At 49.4% G+C, this 21,743-nt stretch overlaps 1 protein-coding gene across 1 annotated transcript; it reads right to left on the bottom strand.

The window, feature by feature from the left end:
• Positions 1-3,641: 3,641 nt before the first annotated feature.
• On the bottom strand, positions 3,642-12,594 carry LOC309520600 (T-lymphocyte surface antigen Ly-9-like). The gene is made up of 5 exons (XM_082202571.1): positions 12,572-12,594; positions 8,848-9,186; positions 6,215-6,517; positions 5,284-5,396; positions 3,642-4,551 (listed from the first exon to the last, which is right to left on the bottom strand). The coding sequence occupies exons 2-5, from the start codon at positions 8,972-8,974 to the stop codon at positions 4,408-4,410; spliced, it is 687 nt and encodes a 228-aa protein (XP_082058697.1). The 5' UTR covers positions 8,975-9,186; positions 12,572-12,594; the 3' UTR covers positions 3,642-4,407.
• Between the last annotated feature and the right edge of the window lie 9,149 nt (positions 12,595-21,743).

The raw sequence follows: 21,743 nt of genomic DNA, 5'->3' as shown, positions 1-21,743 counted from the left end.
CGCTGCCGCTGCACCGCCGGAGCACCATCTCTGTTCTCAACCTGAAGCAAAGTTCTTAACCTGAAGCATTATTTCTGGGTTAGCGGAGTCTGTAACCTGAAGCGTATGTAACCTGAAGCATATGTAACCCGAGGTACCACTGTATAAGGGTCTGGTGACTTCTGTTTCAGTGTATCTGAAGAAGTGTGCATGCACACGAAAGCTCACACCAAGAACAAACTTAGTTGGTCTCTAAGGTGCTACTAAGGGACGTGGGTGGCGCTGTGGGTTAAACCACAGAGCCCAGGACTTGCCGATCAGAAGGTCGGTGGTTCGAATCCCGTTGCTCGGTCCCTGCTCCTGCCAACCTAGCAGTTCGAAAGCACGTCAAAGTGCAAGTAGATAAATAGGTACTGCTCCGGCGGGAAGGTAAACGGCATTTCCGTGCGCTGTTCTGGTTCGCCAGAAGCGGCTTAGTCCTGCTGGTCACATGACTCAGAAGCCGTACGCCGGCTCCCTCGGCCAATAAAGCGAGATGAGCACCGCAACCCCAGAGTCGGCCACAACCGGACCTAATGGTCAGGGGTCCCTTTAAGGTGATACTGGAATGAATTTTTTTATTTGGTTTTGTCTGGTGTGTTGTGTAACATGCTGCCCTCTGGGTGTTCCTGGACTCCCAACGGCCACCATCCCCAGCAGCCAGTGTGGCACACAGTCAGGGAGGGTGGCTGGTGTGGGGAGTCCCGCAACACTCCCAAGCTCAGTAAGGTGATGGAGAGGACTGGGGGGCCACATATGCCCCGCTCTCTGGCCCCGATCTGCAGACTAAGGCCACTAACTAGGCACCGTTCTGCATAGCCAAAGGCAGGGGTGGCCCTGGAAGACACAGGCAGGCAACCTGAGACTTAGGGGCCTCTCTGTGGCCAAACCTCATTCCATGGCGCTCCAGCCTCCAAACCTTTGGGGAATATGCCCTCCTTCCGATATCGCTGGACTCCTGCTTCCAGCTGCCAACATGGCAAACGTATTGCGAGTGTTGAAGCAAATGGAGGGTTGTTCTTGTTTTTTAATCTCTGCTGACTTTTGTGTGGAAATAAAACTCTTCAATCCCAAATATGGTTTTCAAAGCTTTACTTAAAAAGACATTTACTTAAAAAACATTACAAAACCAACAAAAGATACATGATGTCAGCTACATAATTTTGTTCATACATTGCTGGTCGTAGTGTAAGGCACAGCTGGTAATTCTACCTCCCTTTTTGTTCTTTATTTTAATTTAATTTCTACATACATACAAATACATTTAAATAAATTATGAAAAACACAAAAATATACATGGGGAAAAGCTTACAAAACTGCAAGGTAGAAAAAGAAATTAGAAAGAACAAAGATAGACCAACAAGAGAGAGAGAAAAGGAAAATAAAACGTAGACTTCCTTCTGTCTCCTTTTTTACAGCTTGGTTCAAGCTGGTTGCCTCCAAGGAGCTAACACTAAGACAAAGAGATGAGGGTATATGTGCATTCTTCGTCTCTTAAGTCTCTAAAAGGTGGTTCATTGGCGTATTTTATTGCTACTGGCATCCTCAGTTGGCATCCATCTGTCTCGAGAGACTATGGCGTGCCCCTCGAGGAGTGAAGTCTAACCGCTGCATTGGTAGCACCAAAGCTGTCTCCCTGGGGCAGAACCATGGACAATGTTATTAGCAGCTTTTTGGCTAACAAAATATTGGCAACACACATTATTTCACAGTTCTTAAGCGGGAAATGTACAGTGGATTCACAAAGGATAACATTCAGTCGATACAACATTAGAGGAAGTAGTCAATCAACATCACAGAGGCAAAGGAGCAAACAATAGGGCAAATGTTGTCCCTATTTTCAAAAAGGGGAAAAGAGAGGACCCAAATAATTACCGCCCAGTCAGTCTGACATCAATACCAGGGAAGATTCTGGAGCAGATCATTAAGCAAACAGTCTGTGCGCACCTAGAAAGGAATGCTGTGATCACCAATAGTCAGCATGGATTTCTGAAAAATAAGTCATGTCAGACTAACCTGATCTCATTTTTTGACAGAATTACAAGCCTGGTAGATGAAGGGAACTCAGTGGATATAGCCTACCTTGATTTCAGTAAGGCATTTGACAAGGTGCCCCATGATATTCTTGTAAAGAAGCTGGTAAAATGCGGTCTTGACTATGCTACCACTCAGTGGATTTGTAACTGGCTGACTGACCGAACCCAAAGGGTGCTCATCAATGGTTCCTCTTCATCCTGGAGAAGAGTGACTAGTGGGGTGCCACAGGGTTCTGTCTTGGGCCCGGTCTTATTCAACATCTTTATCAACGACTTGGATGATGGACTCAAGGGCATCCTGATCAAATTTGCAGATGACACCAAACTGGGAGGGGTGGCTAACACCCCAGAGGACAGGATCACACTTCAAAACGACCTTGACAGATTAGAGAACTGGGCAAAAACAAACAAGATGAATTTTAACAGGGAGAAATGTAAAGTATTGCACTTGGGCAAAAAAAATGAGAGGCACCAATACAAGATGGGTGACACCTGGCTTGAGAGCAGTACATGTGAAAAGGATCTAGGAGTCTTGGTTGACCACAAACGTGACATGAGCCAACAGTGTGACGCGGCAGCTAAAAAAGCCAATGCAATTCTGGGCTGCATCAATAGGAGTATAGCATCTAGATCAAGGGAAGTAATACTGCCACTGTATTCTGCTCTGGTCAGACCACACCTGGAGTACTGTGTCCAGTTCTGGGAACCACAGTTCAAGAAGGACACTGACAAACTGGAACGTGTCCAGAGGAGGGCAACCAAAATGGTCAAAGGCCTGGAAACGATGCCTTATGAGGAACGGCTAAGGGAGCTGGGCATGTTTAGCCTGGAGAAGAGGAGGTTAAGGGGTGATATGATAGCCATGTTCAAATATATAAAAGGATGTCACACAGAGGAGGGAGAAAGGTTGTTTTCTGCTGCTCCAGAGAAGCGGACACGGAGCAATGGATCCAAACTACAAGAAAGAAGATTCCACCTAAACATTAGGAAGAACTTCCTGACAGTAAGAGCTGTTTGACAGTGGAATTTGCTGCCAAGGAGTGTGGTGGAGTCTCCTACTTTGGAGGTCTTTAAGCAGAGGCTTGACAACCATATGTCAGGAGTGCTCTGGTGGTGTTTCCTGCTTGGCAGGGGGTTGGACTCGATGGCCCTTGGGGTCTCTTCCAACTCTAGGATTCTATGATTCTATGAACTTGCCAGAACTCAGTTCTGACACCTCTCAGGTGGGTGCCATTGCCATTCTAAGAGAACGAGAGAGGTGTTCCAGCACCTTTTCCTAGAAACACAGAACTGCCTATCATGATTATAATTGTTGAGTTTTCCTTAAATTCATTAGACTTACTGTATAATGCACACACTGTATCATAAGCGTCACTCTTAAACATAACTATCAAAACTATATCCTACCCTACCCATTGGATCACCGAAGAATGGATGCTTTTGAATTCTGGCTCCAAGACTTTGGCCACCTCATGAGAAGAGAAAGCTCCCTGAAAAAAGACCCTGATGGTGGGAAAGATGGAAGGCACAAGGAGAAGGGGATGACAGAGGAGGAGATGGCTGGACAGTGTTCTCGAAGCTACCAGCATGAGGGAGGCAGTGGAAGACAGGAGGGCCTGGCATGCTCTGGTCCATGGGGTCACGAAGAGGCGGACACGACTAAATGACTAAACAACAACAACACCCACTGGAAGTCCTTCAGGAAGACCAAGAATGCTACAGTGATAAAAGCGCTATAGTTAAAAATAGAAACACATTCAAATGTCAGAGAAGAAAATGGCATTTGATCGCAGCTTATTGCACATGACATCAGGCAGGAGGTCCATTGCGTCCCACAGTGCACTCTGCATGGCAGTTGCTGAAATGCTTCTAGGAGAACCGCAGGCAGATCAGGAAGCCTTCCATATGACTGGGTGGTCCACCAACCCACGATCAGTGCTTGGATTCAGCAGCAAATCAATGTGAAAATGTGATGAACCAAATGTGAGTTTATAAAAAGGAGAAATGAAGCAATCCCAAAAATGAATTGATACGATTTGCACAGTCCCAATTAATAGAACCTCCAAGAAGAGTATTTTGGAATCTTTTGAGCAGACAGGTGCCCTGTGGGTTGTCTGTGAATTTGTGCTTGAAGGCAGGAGATGGCACCGTCCATCACATTAAATATTCACATTGAACTTCCTTGTATTGCATTGTACTGCATTGCAATTTAAATTATATCCAGTGCAAATTGTAACGCAACAAAGTGCAATATAAGAAATAAGGGAAGTAGTAAAAACCGAATTAAAAACAGCTCTTGGCACAGTACTTTGCAAAAATCAGGAAGAGGTCTGCCAAGACCCCTCAGGAGTTTTCACGTGGTCTGTGGGGTGGAGTCACTGGTTTCGTCTGGCTCCGAAGGTGGACATGCTAAATAGCCATTTTGAGAGGCACTTGGCAAAGTTACCCCTTCCTGCAATTCAGTTGTGTTGGATGTGGAATTCTTGTGGCAGAAAACCTGCAGGCAAAGGAAGAAACAGGGCTGTCGATTAAGTTGATGGTGAGGATCCTTAGGTGAGACTTAAGAGGATCTAGTGTGCTGGGGCTGGCACCAGCTCCTAAAACAGAATTGAGCCCACCTAAACCCAGGCACAACTGGCGTCCTGGGCATGGTGCTACAAAGGAGCTCCATCAACCAGACAGGAGGAATCTCAGCACACAATACAACACACACACACACACACAGTGGGTGGCAGGTGAGGCAGCACTTTTCCTCCCCCCACTGGTAGAGGGACATGCTCCTCTGCTGGAAATCCTTAAGCCTCAGACTTCCTGAAAATAACCCAGGAATATTCACTAATGGGTTTAAATCTGGAAACCTCGAAACTTGTGGGTTGTTTATCAGCCAAAAGCCTCCCATTTTGGCAGGCAGAACAAAGAACACGCCCCCTTCACACACACCCTTCTTTTTAAAAGCAGTTTTGTAAAGAGGATTCAAATCTTCGTGGAGTTCCAACCTTATTCGGAAATACTTGAGAGAAAGCGCTAGAGGAGCGTTAATATCGGGTGGCACCCAACTGTGCCTTTGGCCTTGCGGATGTAAAAACTGTGGCACGTAAAATGAAACACATCATTTGGAGGAACTGGCCAGATTCTGCCGCTCAGGATAAACAAAGAGGAAGGGAAAACAATAACTGGCAACCCAAACTCAGATGAGAGGGGCAGAAGAATAACACACACACATTCCTACCGTTTGAAATCTGGATGTTAATGCTTTCCACTTCCAACAGATGAGGAGTCCGAGAGCAACAACGATCCCAAAAATACTCCCAAAAATAATCCAAAGATTATTCTGATTTGCACCTGCAATAATAAGCAAAAATTGTCCCTTGAGGGTGACAGCAACAACAACCACAGAGGGCATCAGAAAAGATTGTGAACTGATTTCAGCTTTTCTCCAGGCAGAATGAGAGTCGGGCTGTCACAAAACCTTAATTTGCTTTTCTAGCTGAGCAAATGCAGTATATACCACACAGCTGCCTGGAATGCCGAACACTCCATCCCAATTTTGCAGTTTTGGAATACTGGAAGCCAAAGTCCAGTTTTCAGGGAACCAACTTAACGGCTCATTACTCAAACTGAATACAGTCATATCTTGGGTTAAATATGCTTCAGGTTGAGCATTTTCAAGTTACGCTCCGCGGCGACCTGGAAGTAACAGAGCACATTACTTTCAGGTTTTGCCGCTCGCGCATATGCAGACACTCAAAATGACGTCACGCACATGCGCAGAAGCGGCAAAACGCGACACGCGCAGTCGCATATTACGGTCTACTCGCATCCAGAGGTACCACTGTACAGTGCTTTAAGGGATAAGCATCATTTCATTTCAACTTAGTTAATACACTTGCAGAGGAGGTGACATGATAGAATTGCAGAACTGGAAGGGAGCCCCAGGGCTCATCTAGTCCAGCCCCCAGCAATGCAGGAATCCCAGCTCAAGAATCCATCCACATTGCCATCAAATCGCCAAATCGCAACACTCAAATATTTAAAAACCAAGGTGGAAAAATTCTCGGCCTGATGGATAGTACATTTTGCACCCACTGCTACTGCCTCAAAGGCTCAGGGAAATAAAAGTTATTGCAAGCAGTGCATAATGGGGTCAATCAGGCGCACACCTTCACACTCGAGGACGCTGTTCAAGTCATATGAGGCATTCTTCCAATCGACAGCATTGCTGGCTTGGCAGGTGATGATGGTGGAGTTTGTGGAACAGGTTTGCCAGAACAACTCTAGAACAGTGTCATTGCCAGAGAGGCAGTGCCTATCTGAGCTTTCTTCCAAGGGGCTGGTGGGGTCCCCTCTTCCCCAGGAGATGTCAATCTTTTCCTCTCCAGGTACCAGACACTGCAGGGTCACGTTGACGCCCTCTGAAGTCTTGGAGATGTCTAGCCGAGTGATCTGCGGCTTTGGCACTGGAGCTGTTAAAAATGAATTATATAGGTGAGGATATTAACAGGCAAGATGTTAAATTGTTCTTATATGCAACAACAGCGGCAAGAGTATTGTTAGCCCAGAAATGGAAGCAAGAAGAAATTCCGACAAAAGAAGAATGGCAGACGAAAATAATGGACTATGCAGAATTGGACAAAATGACAGGAAGGATTGGAAACCTGAAGGACCAGAGATTCACAGAAGATTGGAAGACGTACACAAACTATTTGAAGAGCAACTGTAATCAACAAATTACGCTAGTAGGACTACAGGAAGTTTTGTAAGGAGAAATATATGAAACATTGCAAAGTAGAGAAAGAATAGAGATATGAGTTATGAGATTTAAAAGTAATAATAAAAGTAAGAAATATATATTAAGTGAATAGATTGGAAAATTTTCAGATGTGATTGATGGAAGTCAAAAAAATGGTATAAGATATAAAAGTATGTTTAATTATTGATGAAAATGATATGTTGAGAAACTAATAAAAATTTATTTTTTAAAAAAATGAATCAGAGCTGTAGAAAGGATTTCCAAGGGTCCTGTACTCCCAGCTCCCTCCATGCAGGAATCTCAACTAGATCACCCCTGACAGGTGGCCATCTACCTCTGCTTCAAAACCCCCAAGGAAGGAGAGTCCACCACCTTCTGAAGGAGACCGTTCCACCACTGAACAGTTATTACTGTCAGAAAGCTATTCCAAAGGTTTAGTCTTTGCTCTAGTTATCTCCCGCTTGGACTACTGCCATGCGCTCTACGTGGGGCTACCTTTGAAGGTGACCCGGAAACTACAGCTAATCCAGAATGCGGCAGCTAAACTAGTGACTGGGAGTGGCTGCCAAGACCATATAACACCGGTCCTGTAAGATCTTCACTGGCTCCCAGTATGTTTCTGAGCACAATTCAAAGTGTTGGTGCTGACCTTTAAAGCCCTAAAAGGCCTCGGTCCAGTATACCTGAAGGAGCGTCTCCACCCCCATCGTTCTGCCAAGAGCCTTCTGGCGGTTCCCACCCTGCAAGAACTGAGGTTACAAGGAACCAGGCAGAGGGCCTTCTCGGTGGTGGCACCCACCCTGTGGAACGCCCTCCCATCAGATGTCAAAGAGAACAACAACTACCAGACTTTTAGAAGACATCTGAAGGCAGCCCTGTTTAGGGAAGCTTTTAATATTTAATTATTAGTGTATTTTAATATTCTATTGGATGCCACCCAGAGTGTCTGGGGAAACCAAGCCAGATGGGCGGTGTATGTATATATGTATAAATAATTAAAAATATTAACAATAAATTAATAATAATAATAATAATAATAATAAGTTCTGGAAAGCCCTGGTGCAAAAACAGCGTAGGTTTTTCATTCATTTAAGGAAGGCAAGCAAGATGACCAAGGGTCTGAAAACCAAGCTTTATGAGGAAGGTTGAGGGAGTTGGGGATGTTTTGCCTGGAGAAGAGCGGAGGGCCCGGTGACATGAGAGCCACCTTCAAATATCTGAAGTGCTGTCACAGGGAAGATGGAGCGCGCTTGTTTTCTGCTACTCTAGAGCCCTGAACCAATGGATTCAAATGGCAAGAAAGGATATTCTGACTAAATAATAATAATAATAATAATAATTTATTTGTACCCCGCCCATCTGGTTGGGTTTCCCCAGCCACTCTGGGCGGCTTCCAACAAAGTATTAAAATAAAGGCCCTCGGAGCTGGACCTCAGTGTCCGGGCAGAACGATGGGGATGGAGACGCCCCTTCAGGGATACTGGATTGAGGCCATTTAGGGCTTTAAACTTGGCTTCCCCACACACAGAGACAAAAATAGCTGCAATGTAAGAACATCAGAAGCACCCATCAGCAGGATCGGACCAAAGGGGCTCATCTAGTCCAACAGCCTTCTCTCACGGTGGCCAACCAGGTGCCCACATGCAGGACCTGACCCACCACAGCAAACTCCCTCCACCTGGGATTCCTGGCAGCGGGGACTCAGAAGCTCACTGCCCCCAACGGAGGAAGTAGACCCTAGCCATCATCGCTAGTAGCCATCGATATCCTCCATTAACTTGCCTGGCTCTATTTTAAAGCCATCTGAGTTGGTGGCGTTCACTACAGCTAGAGGCAGCTATGCTTCTGAATACCCTCTTGCTGGAAACCACTGGAGAGGAAAGGGCTCTTGTGTTCGAATCCTGCTTGCTGTTTTCGCATGGGCATCTGGCTGACCAGTGTGAGAAGATGAAGCTGGACAAGATGGGCACGCTCTTCTTGGGTTCTTAGGTTCCACGTTCGGTTCCACCAGAGGCAGAGAAGGATCTTAGAATAATTGCTTACCAGAGACGGTGACGTTGAAGAAGTACACTGGATACCATGAAGTTCCATTAAACCTCACACGAACCTTGTAGACTCCACTGTCTTCCATTTGCAGGTGGCTGATCTTCAGGGTGGTCTCATTGACCATTATGAGCCGCTGCCCCAACCGGTCACTGGTATATTCCAACCTTCCATTGCTTATTTCAGCAAGGTGGTTGATCTCGCCCGTCCGGGACTGGAAATCCAATTTGATTTTGGCTACTGTTTCTCCTGGGGGAATGTTTATAAGAAGCAAAACCGATCTTCCCTGGAGCTCATTCACATAAGTAGGGGGAGAATTCTGTGCTGTGGGTCCAGTTCCTGATAAGCAAAGAAAAGGAAGGAAGGAAATAAGGCCATATTCCTCAAACTTGGGTCGCCAGTTTTTGGACTACAAAGACTACAGTTTCCATCATCCCTGACCACTGACCCTGCTAGCTAGCGGTGATGGGAGTTGTAGTCCAAAAGTTACAAAACGTATAAGGTAAAGGCAAAGGGACCCCTGACCATTAGGTCCAGTCATGGCCGACTCTGGGGTTGCGGCGCTCATCTCGTTTTTCTGGCCGAGGGAGCCGGCGTACAGCTTCTGGGTCACGTGGCCAGCAGGACTAAGCCGCTTCTGGCAAACCAGAGCAGCGCACGGAAACGCCGTTTACCTTCCCACCGGAGCGGTACATATTTATCTACTTGCACTTGACGTGCTTTTGAATTGCTAGGTGGGCAGGAGCAGGGACCGAGCAACAGGAGCTCACCCCATCGCAGGGATTCGAACCGCCGACCTTCTGATCGGCAAGCCCTAGGCTCTGTGGTTTAGACCACAGCACCACCCGCGTCCCTACAAAACGTATACTTGCAAAAAATACAATCACCCAAAACAATATCTGTCAGGGGTTCAGGAGCAGAGGCGAGGGCAAGGGAGGAAACAGAGAGCGAGGGGGAGGAGGCAGAAGAAAGGATGAGTGACGACGACGACCCGAGATCTCCGAGTCTGTCCAGTGAATCAGAAGATTCACAAAGAGGAGCACCAGTGGCAAGGGCAAGGGGGGAGACTAGGGGGACACCCCAGGAAGAAAGAGCCAGAGGGGACTCAGAGGGGAGCAGTTGGAGATCGGGACCTACGTCACCGCCAGAGAGTAGGGAAGAGGAAGAGCGCCTGGGAACTAGCGCTGGCAGCTCACAACAGGAGGGAGGGCACGAGTCAGGAGTGGCCACACCTTCATCGGGGAGCGAAGTGACGGTTAGACGGAAAGTGGAAGGTTGGGCGCGCGCGCCAAGTTCAAATGCACAGGAAGGTGGCGCAGTAGGCAGCCCGGAAAGAGAGCCAGGTCCTAAAGCCCGGCGCAAGGAGACAGGGGAGTCAGGGGGGTCAGCGTCAGAAGAATCCCGGAAGGGAGAGACCCAGGGGGGCAGAGGGACCCAGAGGAGAACTGTCAGGCGGAAAAGGTGGAGCAGGGCTAGGATATTAAGTTGGTGCGCAAGGGGCGGAGACTCAGAAGGAGCTTCGCCGACCTAAGCATAAGGCGTAGGGTTGCACGCAGCAGCTCAAGAATGGAGACTGTAACTCAATAAAGACTTTTAATCAACAACCGCTGGCTAGCGTGATCCTCTGTGAGCTAGGATCTGGAAGTAACCCTGACAATATCGAATAAAAAAATCATAGAACCATAGAAATGAAAGGTTGGAAGGGGTCCTAAGGGTCATCTAGTCCAACCCCCGCAAGGCAAGAATCTAAACTCAAGTACCCATGACAGAAGAAGAAGAAGAGTTTGGATTTGATATCCCGCCTTTCACTCCCTTTAAGGAGTCTCCAAGCAGTTAACATTCTCCTTTCCCTTCCTCCCCCACAACAAACACTCTGTAAGGTGAGTGGGGCTGAGAGACTTCAGAGAAGTGTGACTGGCCCAAGGTCACCCAGCAGCTGCATGTGGAGGAGCAGAGACGCGAACCCGGTTCCCCAGATTGCAAGACTACTGCTCTTAACCACTACACCACACTGGCTCTCACACTGACAGATGGCCATCCAACCTATGCTTAAAAACCTCCAAGGAAGGAGAGTCCACAACCTCCCGAGGGAGACCATTCCACTGCCGAACAGCTCTTACTGTCAGAAGTTCTTCCTGATGTTTAGTCAGAATCTCCTTTCTTGTAACCTGAAGCCATGGGTTCGAGTCCTCCCCTCCAGAGCAGAAAAAACATGCTGGTTCCCTCCTCCATGTGACAGCCCTTGAGATATTTGATGATGGCTTTCATATGATACGATACGATACGATACAATACAATACAATACAATACAATACAATACAATACAATACAATACAATACAATACAATACGATTAATTTTTACTGTCATTGTCCCATACAGAACAACAAAATTGAAAAAATCTACATCAGACATTCAAAACCCACAAGCCTGCTATCCCAGCTATCCCAACCTGGTTAGCCCCCTAAAAACTCTGATACCCCATTTTTAAATACAATATACTCCCACAGAGACTCCTTACACTGCGTTTAAAACCAAAATTGCATTTGGGTAGAAACTGTTTCTCAGGCGGCTAGTCCTGGTCTTTCTAACCCTGGACCTTCTTCCAGAAGGCAGAAGCTGAAAGAGATCATTTCCGGGGTGAGCACTATCCTGCGCTATCTCTGCAGCTTTCTTATGACACCTGGAAGCGTACATTTGATCCAAGGTGGGAAGAGTGCACCCAATTATTCTCTCCGCAGTCTTTACAACCCTGGACAGCGTTGTTTTTTCCCTGGCCGTGCAGCTCCCAAACCACACACAGAGACCATAAGTTAATACACTCTCAACAGTACAATGGTAGAATGCCATCAAGAAGTCCTTGGAGAGATTGTTTTTCCGGAGTATTCTCCTCTTTTCCAGGCTAAACACACCCAGCTCCTTCAACTGCTCCTCATAAGGCTCGGTTTCCAGACCCTTCATCCTCTTGGTCTCTCTCCTCTGCATGTGCTCCAGATTGCCAACATCCTTCTTAAACTGTGGTGCCCTTGAATTGGACAAGGTATTCCAGGTGTGCTCTGACCAAGGCAGAATAGAGTGGGACTACGACTTCCCTTAAAAAGCAGAGACATCACCTTGCCAACAAAGGTCTATATAGTTCAAGCTCTGGTTTTCCTAGTAGTGAGGTATGGAAGTGAGAGATGGACCATAAAGAAGGCTGATCGCCGAAGAATGGATGCTTTTGAATTATGGTGTTGGAGGAGACTCTTGAGAGTCCCATGACTGCAAGAAGATGCATCCATTCTGAAGGAAATCAGCCCTGAGTGCTCACTGGAAGGACAGATCCTGAAGCTGAGGCTCCAAGACTTTGGCCACCTCATGAGAAGACTCCCTGGAAAAGTCCCTGATGTTGGGAAAGATGGAGGGCACAAGGAGAAGGGGACGCCAGAGGATGAGATGGTTGGACAGTGTCCTCGAAGCTACCAGCATGAGTTTGACCAAACTGCAGGAGGCAGTGGAAGACAGGAGGGCCTGGCCTGCTCTGGTCCAGGGGGTCACGAAGAGTTGGGCACAACTAAACAACTAAACAACAACATGACTTCCCTTGATGTGGTATATTTAGCATTGTTTTGTGTACAGACTGGCAGAACTTCTCCGGGCTTTGATAGGGGTGGTCACTATCAACACTCCCTGGCAATGCCATCAGACCTGAGCAACAGACCTTCTATTGCAATTGGTCAACTTACCAAGGAGAAAGACTATTCCAAAGAGAAGTGATGCTTGGCCCATCAGAAGGCGATTGCACACGATTTTGGTCTCTGCAGATCGGAACTTGGGAGTCTGGCTCAGAGATTCACGTCTTCAGTCCCTCTAGGAGCAAGCACCTGTCTGAAAAGAGAAGAAATCCTAAATGTAGGGGGTGTAAGGGTGTAAATCTCTCTCCATTCTGGGTTCCCCCAGGAATGCCCTGGCCTAGACACCACCCTCCCCGTTCACCAAGTCTGCCTGGAATTCAGTCTGGAGAATACAGGTATTTCTTCTAATGCTAACTGTATGGAGGATGGCTAATGTAGCTCCATGACACGCACTCTGCACATGCTCAAAGGAACTGCACCTGTCCCATGGCTTAACCCCAGCACGGGGAACTTCTCCTGGCCCCACCAAAGGCTACATTCGTTCTGGTTCATGCTGTTGTTCTCCCACATACATTCCCCAGAATGAATCTCAAGGAACTACTATATAATGAATAACTTCTTATAAGCAAGTCAGGCATCATTTAGAGTCCCTATTCGGGCCGACCAGAAGGAGATTCACAAAACAGAGATTGAAATCTGGGTCTCTCGTCGTCGGAGTTCCGCTGGGATCGCACCACCACAAGTATACATAGTCATTCTCACGGACTTATTTCGGGAATACCTGGACTGTTTGGCTTCAAAATAGTGAGCTGCATCTGTCATTGTTATTGAAATTTTTGCATTGTAGATATTATTTAAGATTCCATGTATTAGAAGGAGTTGAAATGTCCTACATTATTGTGAACGAATTTTCGCAAGCCATCTATAGAGTTGTTTAGTTCGTGATTCACCTCTCCGTATTCCTTGGGTGTGATAGTTGATGTTATGTACTGAGTTGAATAGGATCCAAAAGGCAGCAGTCTGATTGGTCCTAGAACAATAGGATCCAGAATGCTGCAGTCTGATTGGTCCTAGAACAATAGGATCCAGAATGCTGCAGTCTGATTGGTCCTAGAACAATAGGATCCAGAATGCTGCAGTCTGATTGGTCCTAGAACAATAGGATCCAAAAGGCAGCAGTCTGATTGGTCCTAGAACAAGAGGATCCAGAATGCTGCAGTCTGATTGGTCCTAGAACAATAGGATCCAAAAGGCAGCAGTCTGATTGGTCCTAGAACAATAGGATCCAGAATGCTGCAGTCTGATTGGTCCTAGAACAATAGGATCCAGAATGCTGAAGTCTGATTGGTCCTAGAACAATAGGATCCAAAAGGCAGCAGTCTGATTGGTCCTAGAACAATAGGATCCAGAATGCAGCAGTCTGATTGGTCCACAGGAGCCACCCAATCCAGCTCCAGGTGGTAGGGAATCCACAACCTGATTGGCCTACAGGAGAATCCCGGAATTAGCCAATCACGTGGGGCCCATTGTGTAAATAATGTATATGAAGCAGACATCCTGGGGGAACTTCCATTCCTCCTCACCGCTAAAGAGCATGAAATCCACTCTCGACTCCGAGCATAGTTCAGCTGGGATTCCTGCATTGCGGGGGGTTGACCCACAGGACCCCTTCCAACTTTGCAGTTCTATGAGTCAATGGAGGGGGGGGGGAGTCCGGATAAGCAAGGGTGTCAATGACTTTGACCAGCTTTCCTCGTTTTGAAGTTGAAAAGTGGGGCAGGGCCAGCTCCCTGATTAGGCAGAGCCAAGAAACCTGCCTGGGTGGCCAGCTGCCCCAGGTCAGGGCTGGCAGCACAGTGCGCCCCCTGCTCACCAGCACTCCGGACGCTGCTCCTGGACTCCTCTACTTGCCCCTGGCCTGCCCCCTTGCTTCCTTGGGGTGTTCCAAGCGCGAGTAGAGAAACCCACCCATGACTTGAAATTACAAAAGGTACCTGGCAGAGTTGTCCATTACCTCCATTATTGTTCATCACGGTCTTGGAGGATCTGTGTCTGTGCATGCATGCGTTGCGATTCGGCGCTTCTGCGCTTGTGCGCCCGCCAAAACCCGGAAGTAACCCGTTCCGGTACTTCCAGGTTTTAGCAGTCCGCCACCCGAAAAAACACCCTCTCCCCTTTTTATGATTACCCGCTCTGGGATCCCACAGCTAATTCTCCCCTGGTCTCCTCACTGGCCCAAATGGGACTAATTTAGCCAGCTAGCCCTGGCAGTCATCTAATGTTTATTGGATGGATTTCCCCCAAATTGATTTTTGAATTCTGAATTTATTGTTATTCACGTTTTATACTGTATTTTATGCTGTTTTTTGTTGCATCAATTAAGTGTTTTAAATTTGTTGTTAGCCGCCCTGAGCCCGGTTTTCTGAACCGGAAGGGCGTGGTATAAATAAAAAATTATTTATTATTTATAAAATGCATATTAAGAGATTAAGTTGGAAAACCATTAGTCAAGGATGAGGGAAGTTCCAGCTAATATAGCCAACTGTTTTTTATTTTATTTGTAAAATTGACGTTATGATGGAAATATTTGTAAAAACCAATAAAAATATTATGAGAGAGAGAGAGAGAGAGAAACCCACCCACCCCTGCTGCCCTCCATGAGCAGCTGTTGGGAGTGCTGGTTGTTAAGTTGTGGGTGAACATATCAGACGACACAGTGATTCTTCAAACAGCTCTTGTTCATTCAGAGGCCAGGGCAGAACTGAACTGAAGGGCTCAGTCAGCCTGCTTATATAGAGCTCCAGTACAACGTTACTGTAGCAACTTTCTAAAACTATCCAATCACTGAATGTCACTTTCGATCCTTCATTTGCATAACTATCTACAGTATCCCCCTGCTGGCCCAGGGTGAGAACTTCAGTACATAACACTGGTGGTGCCTACAATTGGGGGGGGGGGGGCTTGGAGGTGGTGGCAAATGTAAAAGCTGCCACACAGCACCACAAAAAGAAGCTAGCCTTATACCAGAAGCTCCGCTCTTGTCAAAAGCTGCACAGAAGGCTGGTGTTTTCCCATTTCAATGAGCTGAGCTACCGGATGATGAAACTGGGGGGGGGGGGGAGACCAGCTGGGAATAGGAGAAGAAACGTCACGCACTGATGTTGGGTGGAAAAATATAAAAACTAAAAAATTGTCCAGTAGCACTTTAGAGACCAACTAAGTTTGTTCTTGGTGTAAGTTTTTATGTGCATGCACACTTCTTGAGAGACGTCACTGTTTCACTGACGTTGGGTGGTGTGATATAAATGGTCCTGCAAACTGCCAAGAATGGACTGGAGCTGTTGCAATGAGAGGGAAACCCCCGAGTGGAAAGACAATACCACTCTGCTGCCACTCTGCCCTCCGGCACTCTGCCTTCCACAAGTTTCCTGCAACTCTCATTCAGAGGCGCTGCTGGCTGCAGCCTCAGACTGAAAAAGGAGATAGCACAAAGCTCTCTTGCCTAGTTGCCATCCACAGCCCTCTCCTCCTCCATGAATTTGCCTAAACCTCTTTTAGTAATAATAATAATAATAATGTTTTATTTATACCCCACCCTCCCCAGCCAAGACAGGTCTCAGGGCGGCAAACACCGAATATTAATCCAGTAAAAAACATTCCAAACAAAACAGCAAACAAACAGTTGATTAAGTTTTAGCACCATCACAGCCACATGTAAGAGGGAGCTCCCTAGTTTTAACTCTGCGCTGCATCAAGAAGGATCGGTTTTTTTAAATATATCTTGTCTTTTTTTTTCATGTTCGACTTCACTGGCTGTGTCGTTCCCCCCTCCCGTCCCCCCAGTTCTAGTATCAGGAGAGAGGTAGGGAGGAAAACTTCTCTGCCCATAAAACCTCACCAACGCCCCAAGGTGGCTAAATCGGGAGAGCGAGACTCAAGGCAAAACGATTTCCTGCATTGCAGAGAGTTGCATGAGCCTTTTCTCCGAACTGCAAAAAATAAAATTCCTTCCAGTAGCACCTTAGAGACCAGCTAAGTTTGTTCTTGGTATGAGCTTTCGTGTGCATGCACACTTCTCCACATACACTGAGGGTGTTCCCGACCCCCCTCCCCACTTCGGAAGAGCTTTCCGAAGTGGGGCGGCGGGGCCAGGCGTTCCCGACCCCCCTCCCCACTTCGGAAGAGCTTTCCGAAGTGGGGCGGCGGGGCCAGGCGTTCCCGACCCCCCTCCCCACTTCGGAAGAGCTTTCCGAAGTGGGGCGGCGGGGCCAGGCGTCCCCGACCCCCCTCCCCACTTCGGAAGAGCTTTCCGAAGTGGGGCGGCGGGGCCAGGCGTCCCCGACCCCCCCCCCCTCCACTTCGGAAGAGCTTTCCGAAGTGGGGCGGCGGGGCCAGGCGTCCCCGACCCCCCCCTCCCCACTTCGGAAGAGCTTTCCGAAGTGGGGCGGCGGGGCCAGGCGTCCCCGACCCCCCCTCCCCACTTCGGAAGAGCTTTCCGAAGTGGGGCGGCGGGGCCAGGCGTCCCCGACCCCCCCTCCCCACTTCGGAAGAGCTTTCCGAAGTGGGGCGGCGGGGCCAGGCGTCCCCGACCCCCCTCCCCACTTCGGAAGAGCTTTCCGAAGTGGGGCGGCGGGGCCAGGCGTCCCCGACCCCCCTCCCCACTTCGGAAGAGCTTTCCGAAGTGGGGCGGCGGGGCCAGGCGTCCCCGACCCCCCTCCCCACTTCGGAAGAGCTTTCCGAAGTGGGGCGGCGGGGCCAGGCGTCCCCGACCCCCCTCCCCACTTCGGAAGAGCTTTCCGAAGTGGGGCGGCGGGGCCAGGCGTCCCTGACCCCCCTCCCCACTTCGGAAGAGCTTTCCGAAGTGGGGCGGCGGGGCCAGGCGTTCCCGACCCCCCTCCCCACTTCGGAAGAGCTTTCCGAAGTGGGGCGGCGGGGCCAGGCGTCCCCGCCCCCCGCCCCACTTCGGAACAGCTTTCCGAAGTGGGGCGGCGGGGCCAGGTGTTCCCGACCCCCCTCCCCACTTCGGAAGAGCTTTCCGAAGTGGGGCGGCGGGGCCAGGTGTTCCTGACCCCCCCCCCGCCCCACTTCGGAACAGCGTTTTAAAATGCTGGGGGTGGGGAGCGAAGCGCTGCCGACCCCCAGCATTTTAAAATCTTCCCAGGACACGGGGAGATTTTAAAATGCTGGGGGTGGGGAGCGAAGCGCTGCCGACCCCCAGCATTTTAAAATCTTCCCAGGACACGGGGAGATTTTAAAATGCTGGGGGTCTGCAGCGCTTCGCTCCCGACCCCCAGCATTTTAAAATCTTCCCAGGACACGGGGAGATTTTAAAATGCTGGGGGTCGGCAGCGAACGCTTCGCTCCCGCCCGCCAGCATTTTAAGATCGCCGGGGCAGGCGGGGGGGGAGGCAGGCGGGGGGGAGCAAAGACTTTTGCCCCCCGCCGGCCTTCAGAAGAGGTCCTCTTCTGAAGGCCGGCTGTGGGCGAAAGTCTTTGCTCCTGACCGCCAGCATTTCCCTATGGGCTTTCGTCTTGCGATGCAAGCCCATAGGGAAATTCGTCTTGCGAAGCGCCTCCAAAACAGAAAACCCTTTCGTCTTGCGGGTTTTCCGTCTTGCGAGGCATTCGTCTTGCGGGGTACCACTGTATAGAGAGAGTGTATCTGAAGAAGTGTGCATCATAGCTGCCCACTTTTCTTGCGAGGAATCCTATTAGGAGTAAGGGAACTTCCCTTGAGAAAAGCGAAACGTTGACAGCTTCGCTGGTCTCTAAGGTGCTACAGGAATCTATCTATCTATCTATCTATCTATCTATCACCTATCTATCCACCCAACATCAGTGTGTGACGTTCCTTGCACACTTTCTTTGCGGCCGAGGCGCTACGCTCTTACCTTTGCGGATCGGAGACCCCCGCTCTCGCCTCTGCACGGGGAAGAAGGGAGGGAGAGAGAGAGAGAGAGAGAGAGAGAGGAAAAAAAGCGCAAGTGCAAGAATGGAAAACCCGGCATGGTGTGCCGGAGCGAAAGTTTGCTTTTCCAAGGCACATGACTCATGTGCAGAGAGAAAAGGGACGGGCAAGAAAGGGAAGGCGGCGGCCAATGAGCCGCGCGCTTCTGCGGCTCCGGATCCGCCAAACCATTGGGAGGCATGTACTGGAGACTGGAGGGGCGGCGAGATGGAGGAGGAGGGCAGGACTGCAGGACAAGGAAGAGACGAATCAAGTCTGGAGCGGTGCGGACTGATCTGCTTTCTTCCAGGACCATGAGTCATGCCGGCTGGATTTGGTCCCAACGCGAGCATGTTTTGGAGACGCCTTGCGCGCTCCCAGGCAAGGCTGTCCATGGGCGGAGCTCCCCCTGCGAGGACCGGGGGGGGGGGAGAGAGTTATCTTTTGGGGGGGATGTTTCTCGCGCGCCTGCGTCACCGAGTCAGAAAGGGGATCGCCCCGCAATGTGCAAAACGACCCCCCCCATCCCTCCGGAAAAAGAGACCCCGGGCAACTCGCCCCAAAAGTTCTGCCTGGGACGAGGCTCCCCACCCGCAGTCCTTTTCCGCATCCTGCGCCCCTGAGTTCTTTGGGGCTCCCCCCCCCATTCATTGTTTTGTTGGGGGGGTTAACAGCTGCAGAGATTTCCCCCTTGGGGAATATGGCAACCCTAATCTAGTCCGAGCGCCTTGTAAAGGACTGGGGGGGGGGTGGCGAGATGATGGAGGAGGAGGAGGGGGGTGGCGGGGGGCGCCCCTTCTTCCAGAGAAGAGGAAGGCAGGATTGAGGGAGGTCACGGCTCAGAGAAGGAAGGAATGGAAAAGAACCCCAAATGCTCACCGGCTGCTCTCCAGTCCTTAGGGGGATTCCGGGACCCCCGCTAGGTCGGAGGCTTTCAAGAAAAGAGGCGAACCCTAAAGCAAAGCGGCGGAGAAGCCGGACCTGTGCTTGCAAGCAAAGCTGCACTCCTTGCAAAGAGACGAGTCCGACCCCTCCTCACTTTTATTAGGGCCCCATTTCCAGTGCCCGCCCCCCCTCCCGCCAGCATCAGAAGGGAGGGTCAGCTCGGAGAAGGAAGGAAGGAAGGGAACTTTCTTTGCCTCCGCCCTCGGCCAGACCCCCCCCCCAAGCCCAGGAAGCAGAGCTGTCCACTTTCCCCCTTTCTTGCGAGGAATCCTATACGGAATAAGGGGATTTCCCTTTTTAAAAAGGGGGAAACGTTGGCAGCTGTGCCGAGGAAGCATTTGCACAGAACTTGGCCCAACGCGATGGAATTCTCCTCCTTTCACAGCTTCAGCCTGGAGAAGGCGGCTCCTGCTTGATGCCTTAATGTATTTTAATAATGTACTTTGTTGGATGCTGCCCAGAGTGGCTGGGGAAGCCCAGCCAGGGGGGCGGGGTATAAATTATAATTATTATTATTATTATTATTATTATTCCATCGGAGAAGCCCCCCCCTAGGAACAAGCACAGGAAGGAGCCCAGCTGGGAGTAGGGCGGGGCTTGCTGGAGGAACGCGGACCATAGACGTTCCATGAGATAGAGCGTCCAACCCCCCCAAGGCCAACAGCTTCCGTTTCGGACCGGAAGTCTGTGGTGATTTCCTTTCCTCACACACAGTCCCTCCTCTCTGCGATACTGAGGCGGTTCGTTCTCGCTCCCCCTTCTCCCCCCTCCCCAGGGATATGACGTATCTCTAGGCCCGCTTCTCCGAGAAGGGAGGGAGGGAGCCGAAGGGGCCCCGTCTAAGCACAGCGGACCGACGGGGCAAAGTGCGCATGCTCCGCCTTCCCGTGCAGAGCCGGTTACGACTGCGCAGGTGCGGGGGTTGAGGAGGGTTGCCAACTGATCCGCCCAGCCTCGGCTCCTCTGCGCTCTCCCGGAAGCCACCTTATTTTGTTTTGCAGCCCGTCGATTCAGAATTTGCCCGTGTGGTTTCCTGAAACGTTTCCCTACAAGGCAGCTCAGTTGCAACAGAAAGAGACACGGCCATTAGAAAGAAAAACCCCAAAATAATAAATATATAGAATTTTCATAAGCAAAATCGAGAGCCACCCGGCAGACCTTCGTGGAGGCTCCACCAAGAACGCTGAGTTCCAGCTGCCATAAAACCCCCTTTCAATAAAGGAGAGCGGCTTCTGCCAGACCCTGTATTTACTCATTCATGGAGCGTAAAAGCATAGCTGTCAACTTTCAGATTTGAAAATAAGGGATCAACAGTCTACGGGATATCTAACAATGCGGGATAGCAGTGGGAAATGGTGCTGGAATAAGGGAATTTCCCGCAAAAAAGGGGAAGGTTGACAGCTTTGCGTAAAAGCCCCTGGATCCAGCCAGTGCCTCGCCTAGCCAATTCCCAAGAAGCGAGGAATCGGGATAGACTGCCTCTGCACCTGGAGGTTCCATGAGGACGGCAGAAGAGCCAGGCTGCTGGATCAGGCCAAAGGGCAAGCCCGGCCTCCAGGCGGCCAACCAGCAACTGGCATACAGAAGCACGTCTGCCTCCTGACCGTGGAGGCAAAGCAGAGCCCCTGGGACTGGCGGCCATTGCTGCCTCCTGCGGTAGAGAGATCCACAAGTCAGCTATGCCGGGCGTGAACAATGACTTCCTTGGATTTTTCCTGCAGGGATTTGTTTTTAATGTTGCTTTTAATGTGCCATTTTTATTGTGATTATCTGTGTTTTTAACAGAACATGCATTGATAGATGATGATGATGATAATTTATTATTTCTACCCTGCCCATCTGGCTGGGTGTCGCCAGCCACTCTGGGCGGCTTCCAACCGAATATTAAAAACAGAATAAAACTTCAAACATTGAAAACTTCCCTAAACAGGGCAGCCTTCAGATGTCTTCTAAAAGTTGGATAGTAGTTTATTTTCTTGACATCTGATGAGAAATAGAGAGAGACATATATACAGCGGACACTCCGGTTGCGAACGTGATCCGTGCAGGAGGCACATTTGCAACGCACGCACGGGTCACAATTTGGCACTTCTGCGCATGCACAAAGCGCAATTTAGCGCTTCTGCACATGTGCTGAAACCCGGAAGTAAGCCGTTCCAGTACTTCCGGGTATGGTGCAGTGCGCAACCTGAAGCATCTGTAACCCAAAGTATGACTGTACATACATATACATACATAGTTTTAATTCTGTTAATGCTTGTTTTATTTTTATTTTCTGCCCCATATGTTTTCAGCTGTTCTTATGTTATCTGTAAGCTGCCCAGAGTCAGGGGGAAAGTGGGGTATATATTTGTATTATTTTTTATTAATTCTTACCTTTACACACTCCCT

This window comes from Podarcis vaucheri (genome assembly GCF_965113315.1).
Source record: "Podarcis vaucheri genome assembly, chromosome: 16".
NCBI lineage: Eukaryota > Metazoa > Chordata > Lepidosauria > Squamata > Lacertidae > Podarcis > Podarcis vaucheri.
The sequence above is the reverse complement of the archived record's forward strand: the minus strand, read 5'-3'. Positions and strand labels throughout refer to the sequence as shown.

Bases quoted from the DNA above. Each gene is read 5' to 3' on its own strand.
- LOC309520600 (XM_082202571.1), bottom strand. From the start codon at position 8,974: ATGGTCAATGAGACCACCCTGAAGATCAGCCACCTGCAAATGGAAGAC. The intron at 6,518-8,847 runs GTAAGCAATTAT...CATTTTTAACAG, and splicing joins CTTCAACGTCACCGTCTCTG to CTCCAGTGCCAAAGCCGCAG. The intron at 4,552-5,283 runs GTAGGAATGTGT...CTTTGCCTGCAG, and splicing joins TAACATCCAGATTTCAAACG to GTTTTCTGCCACAAGAATTC.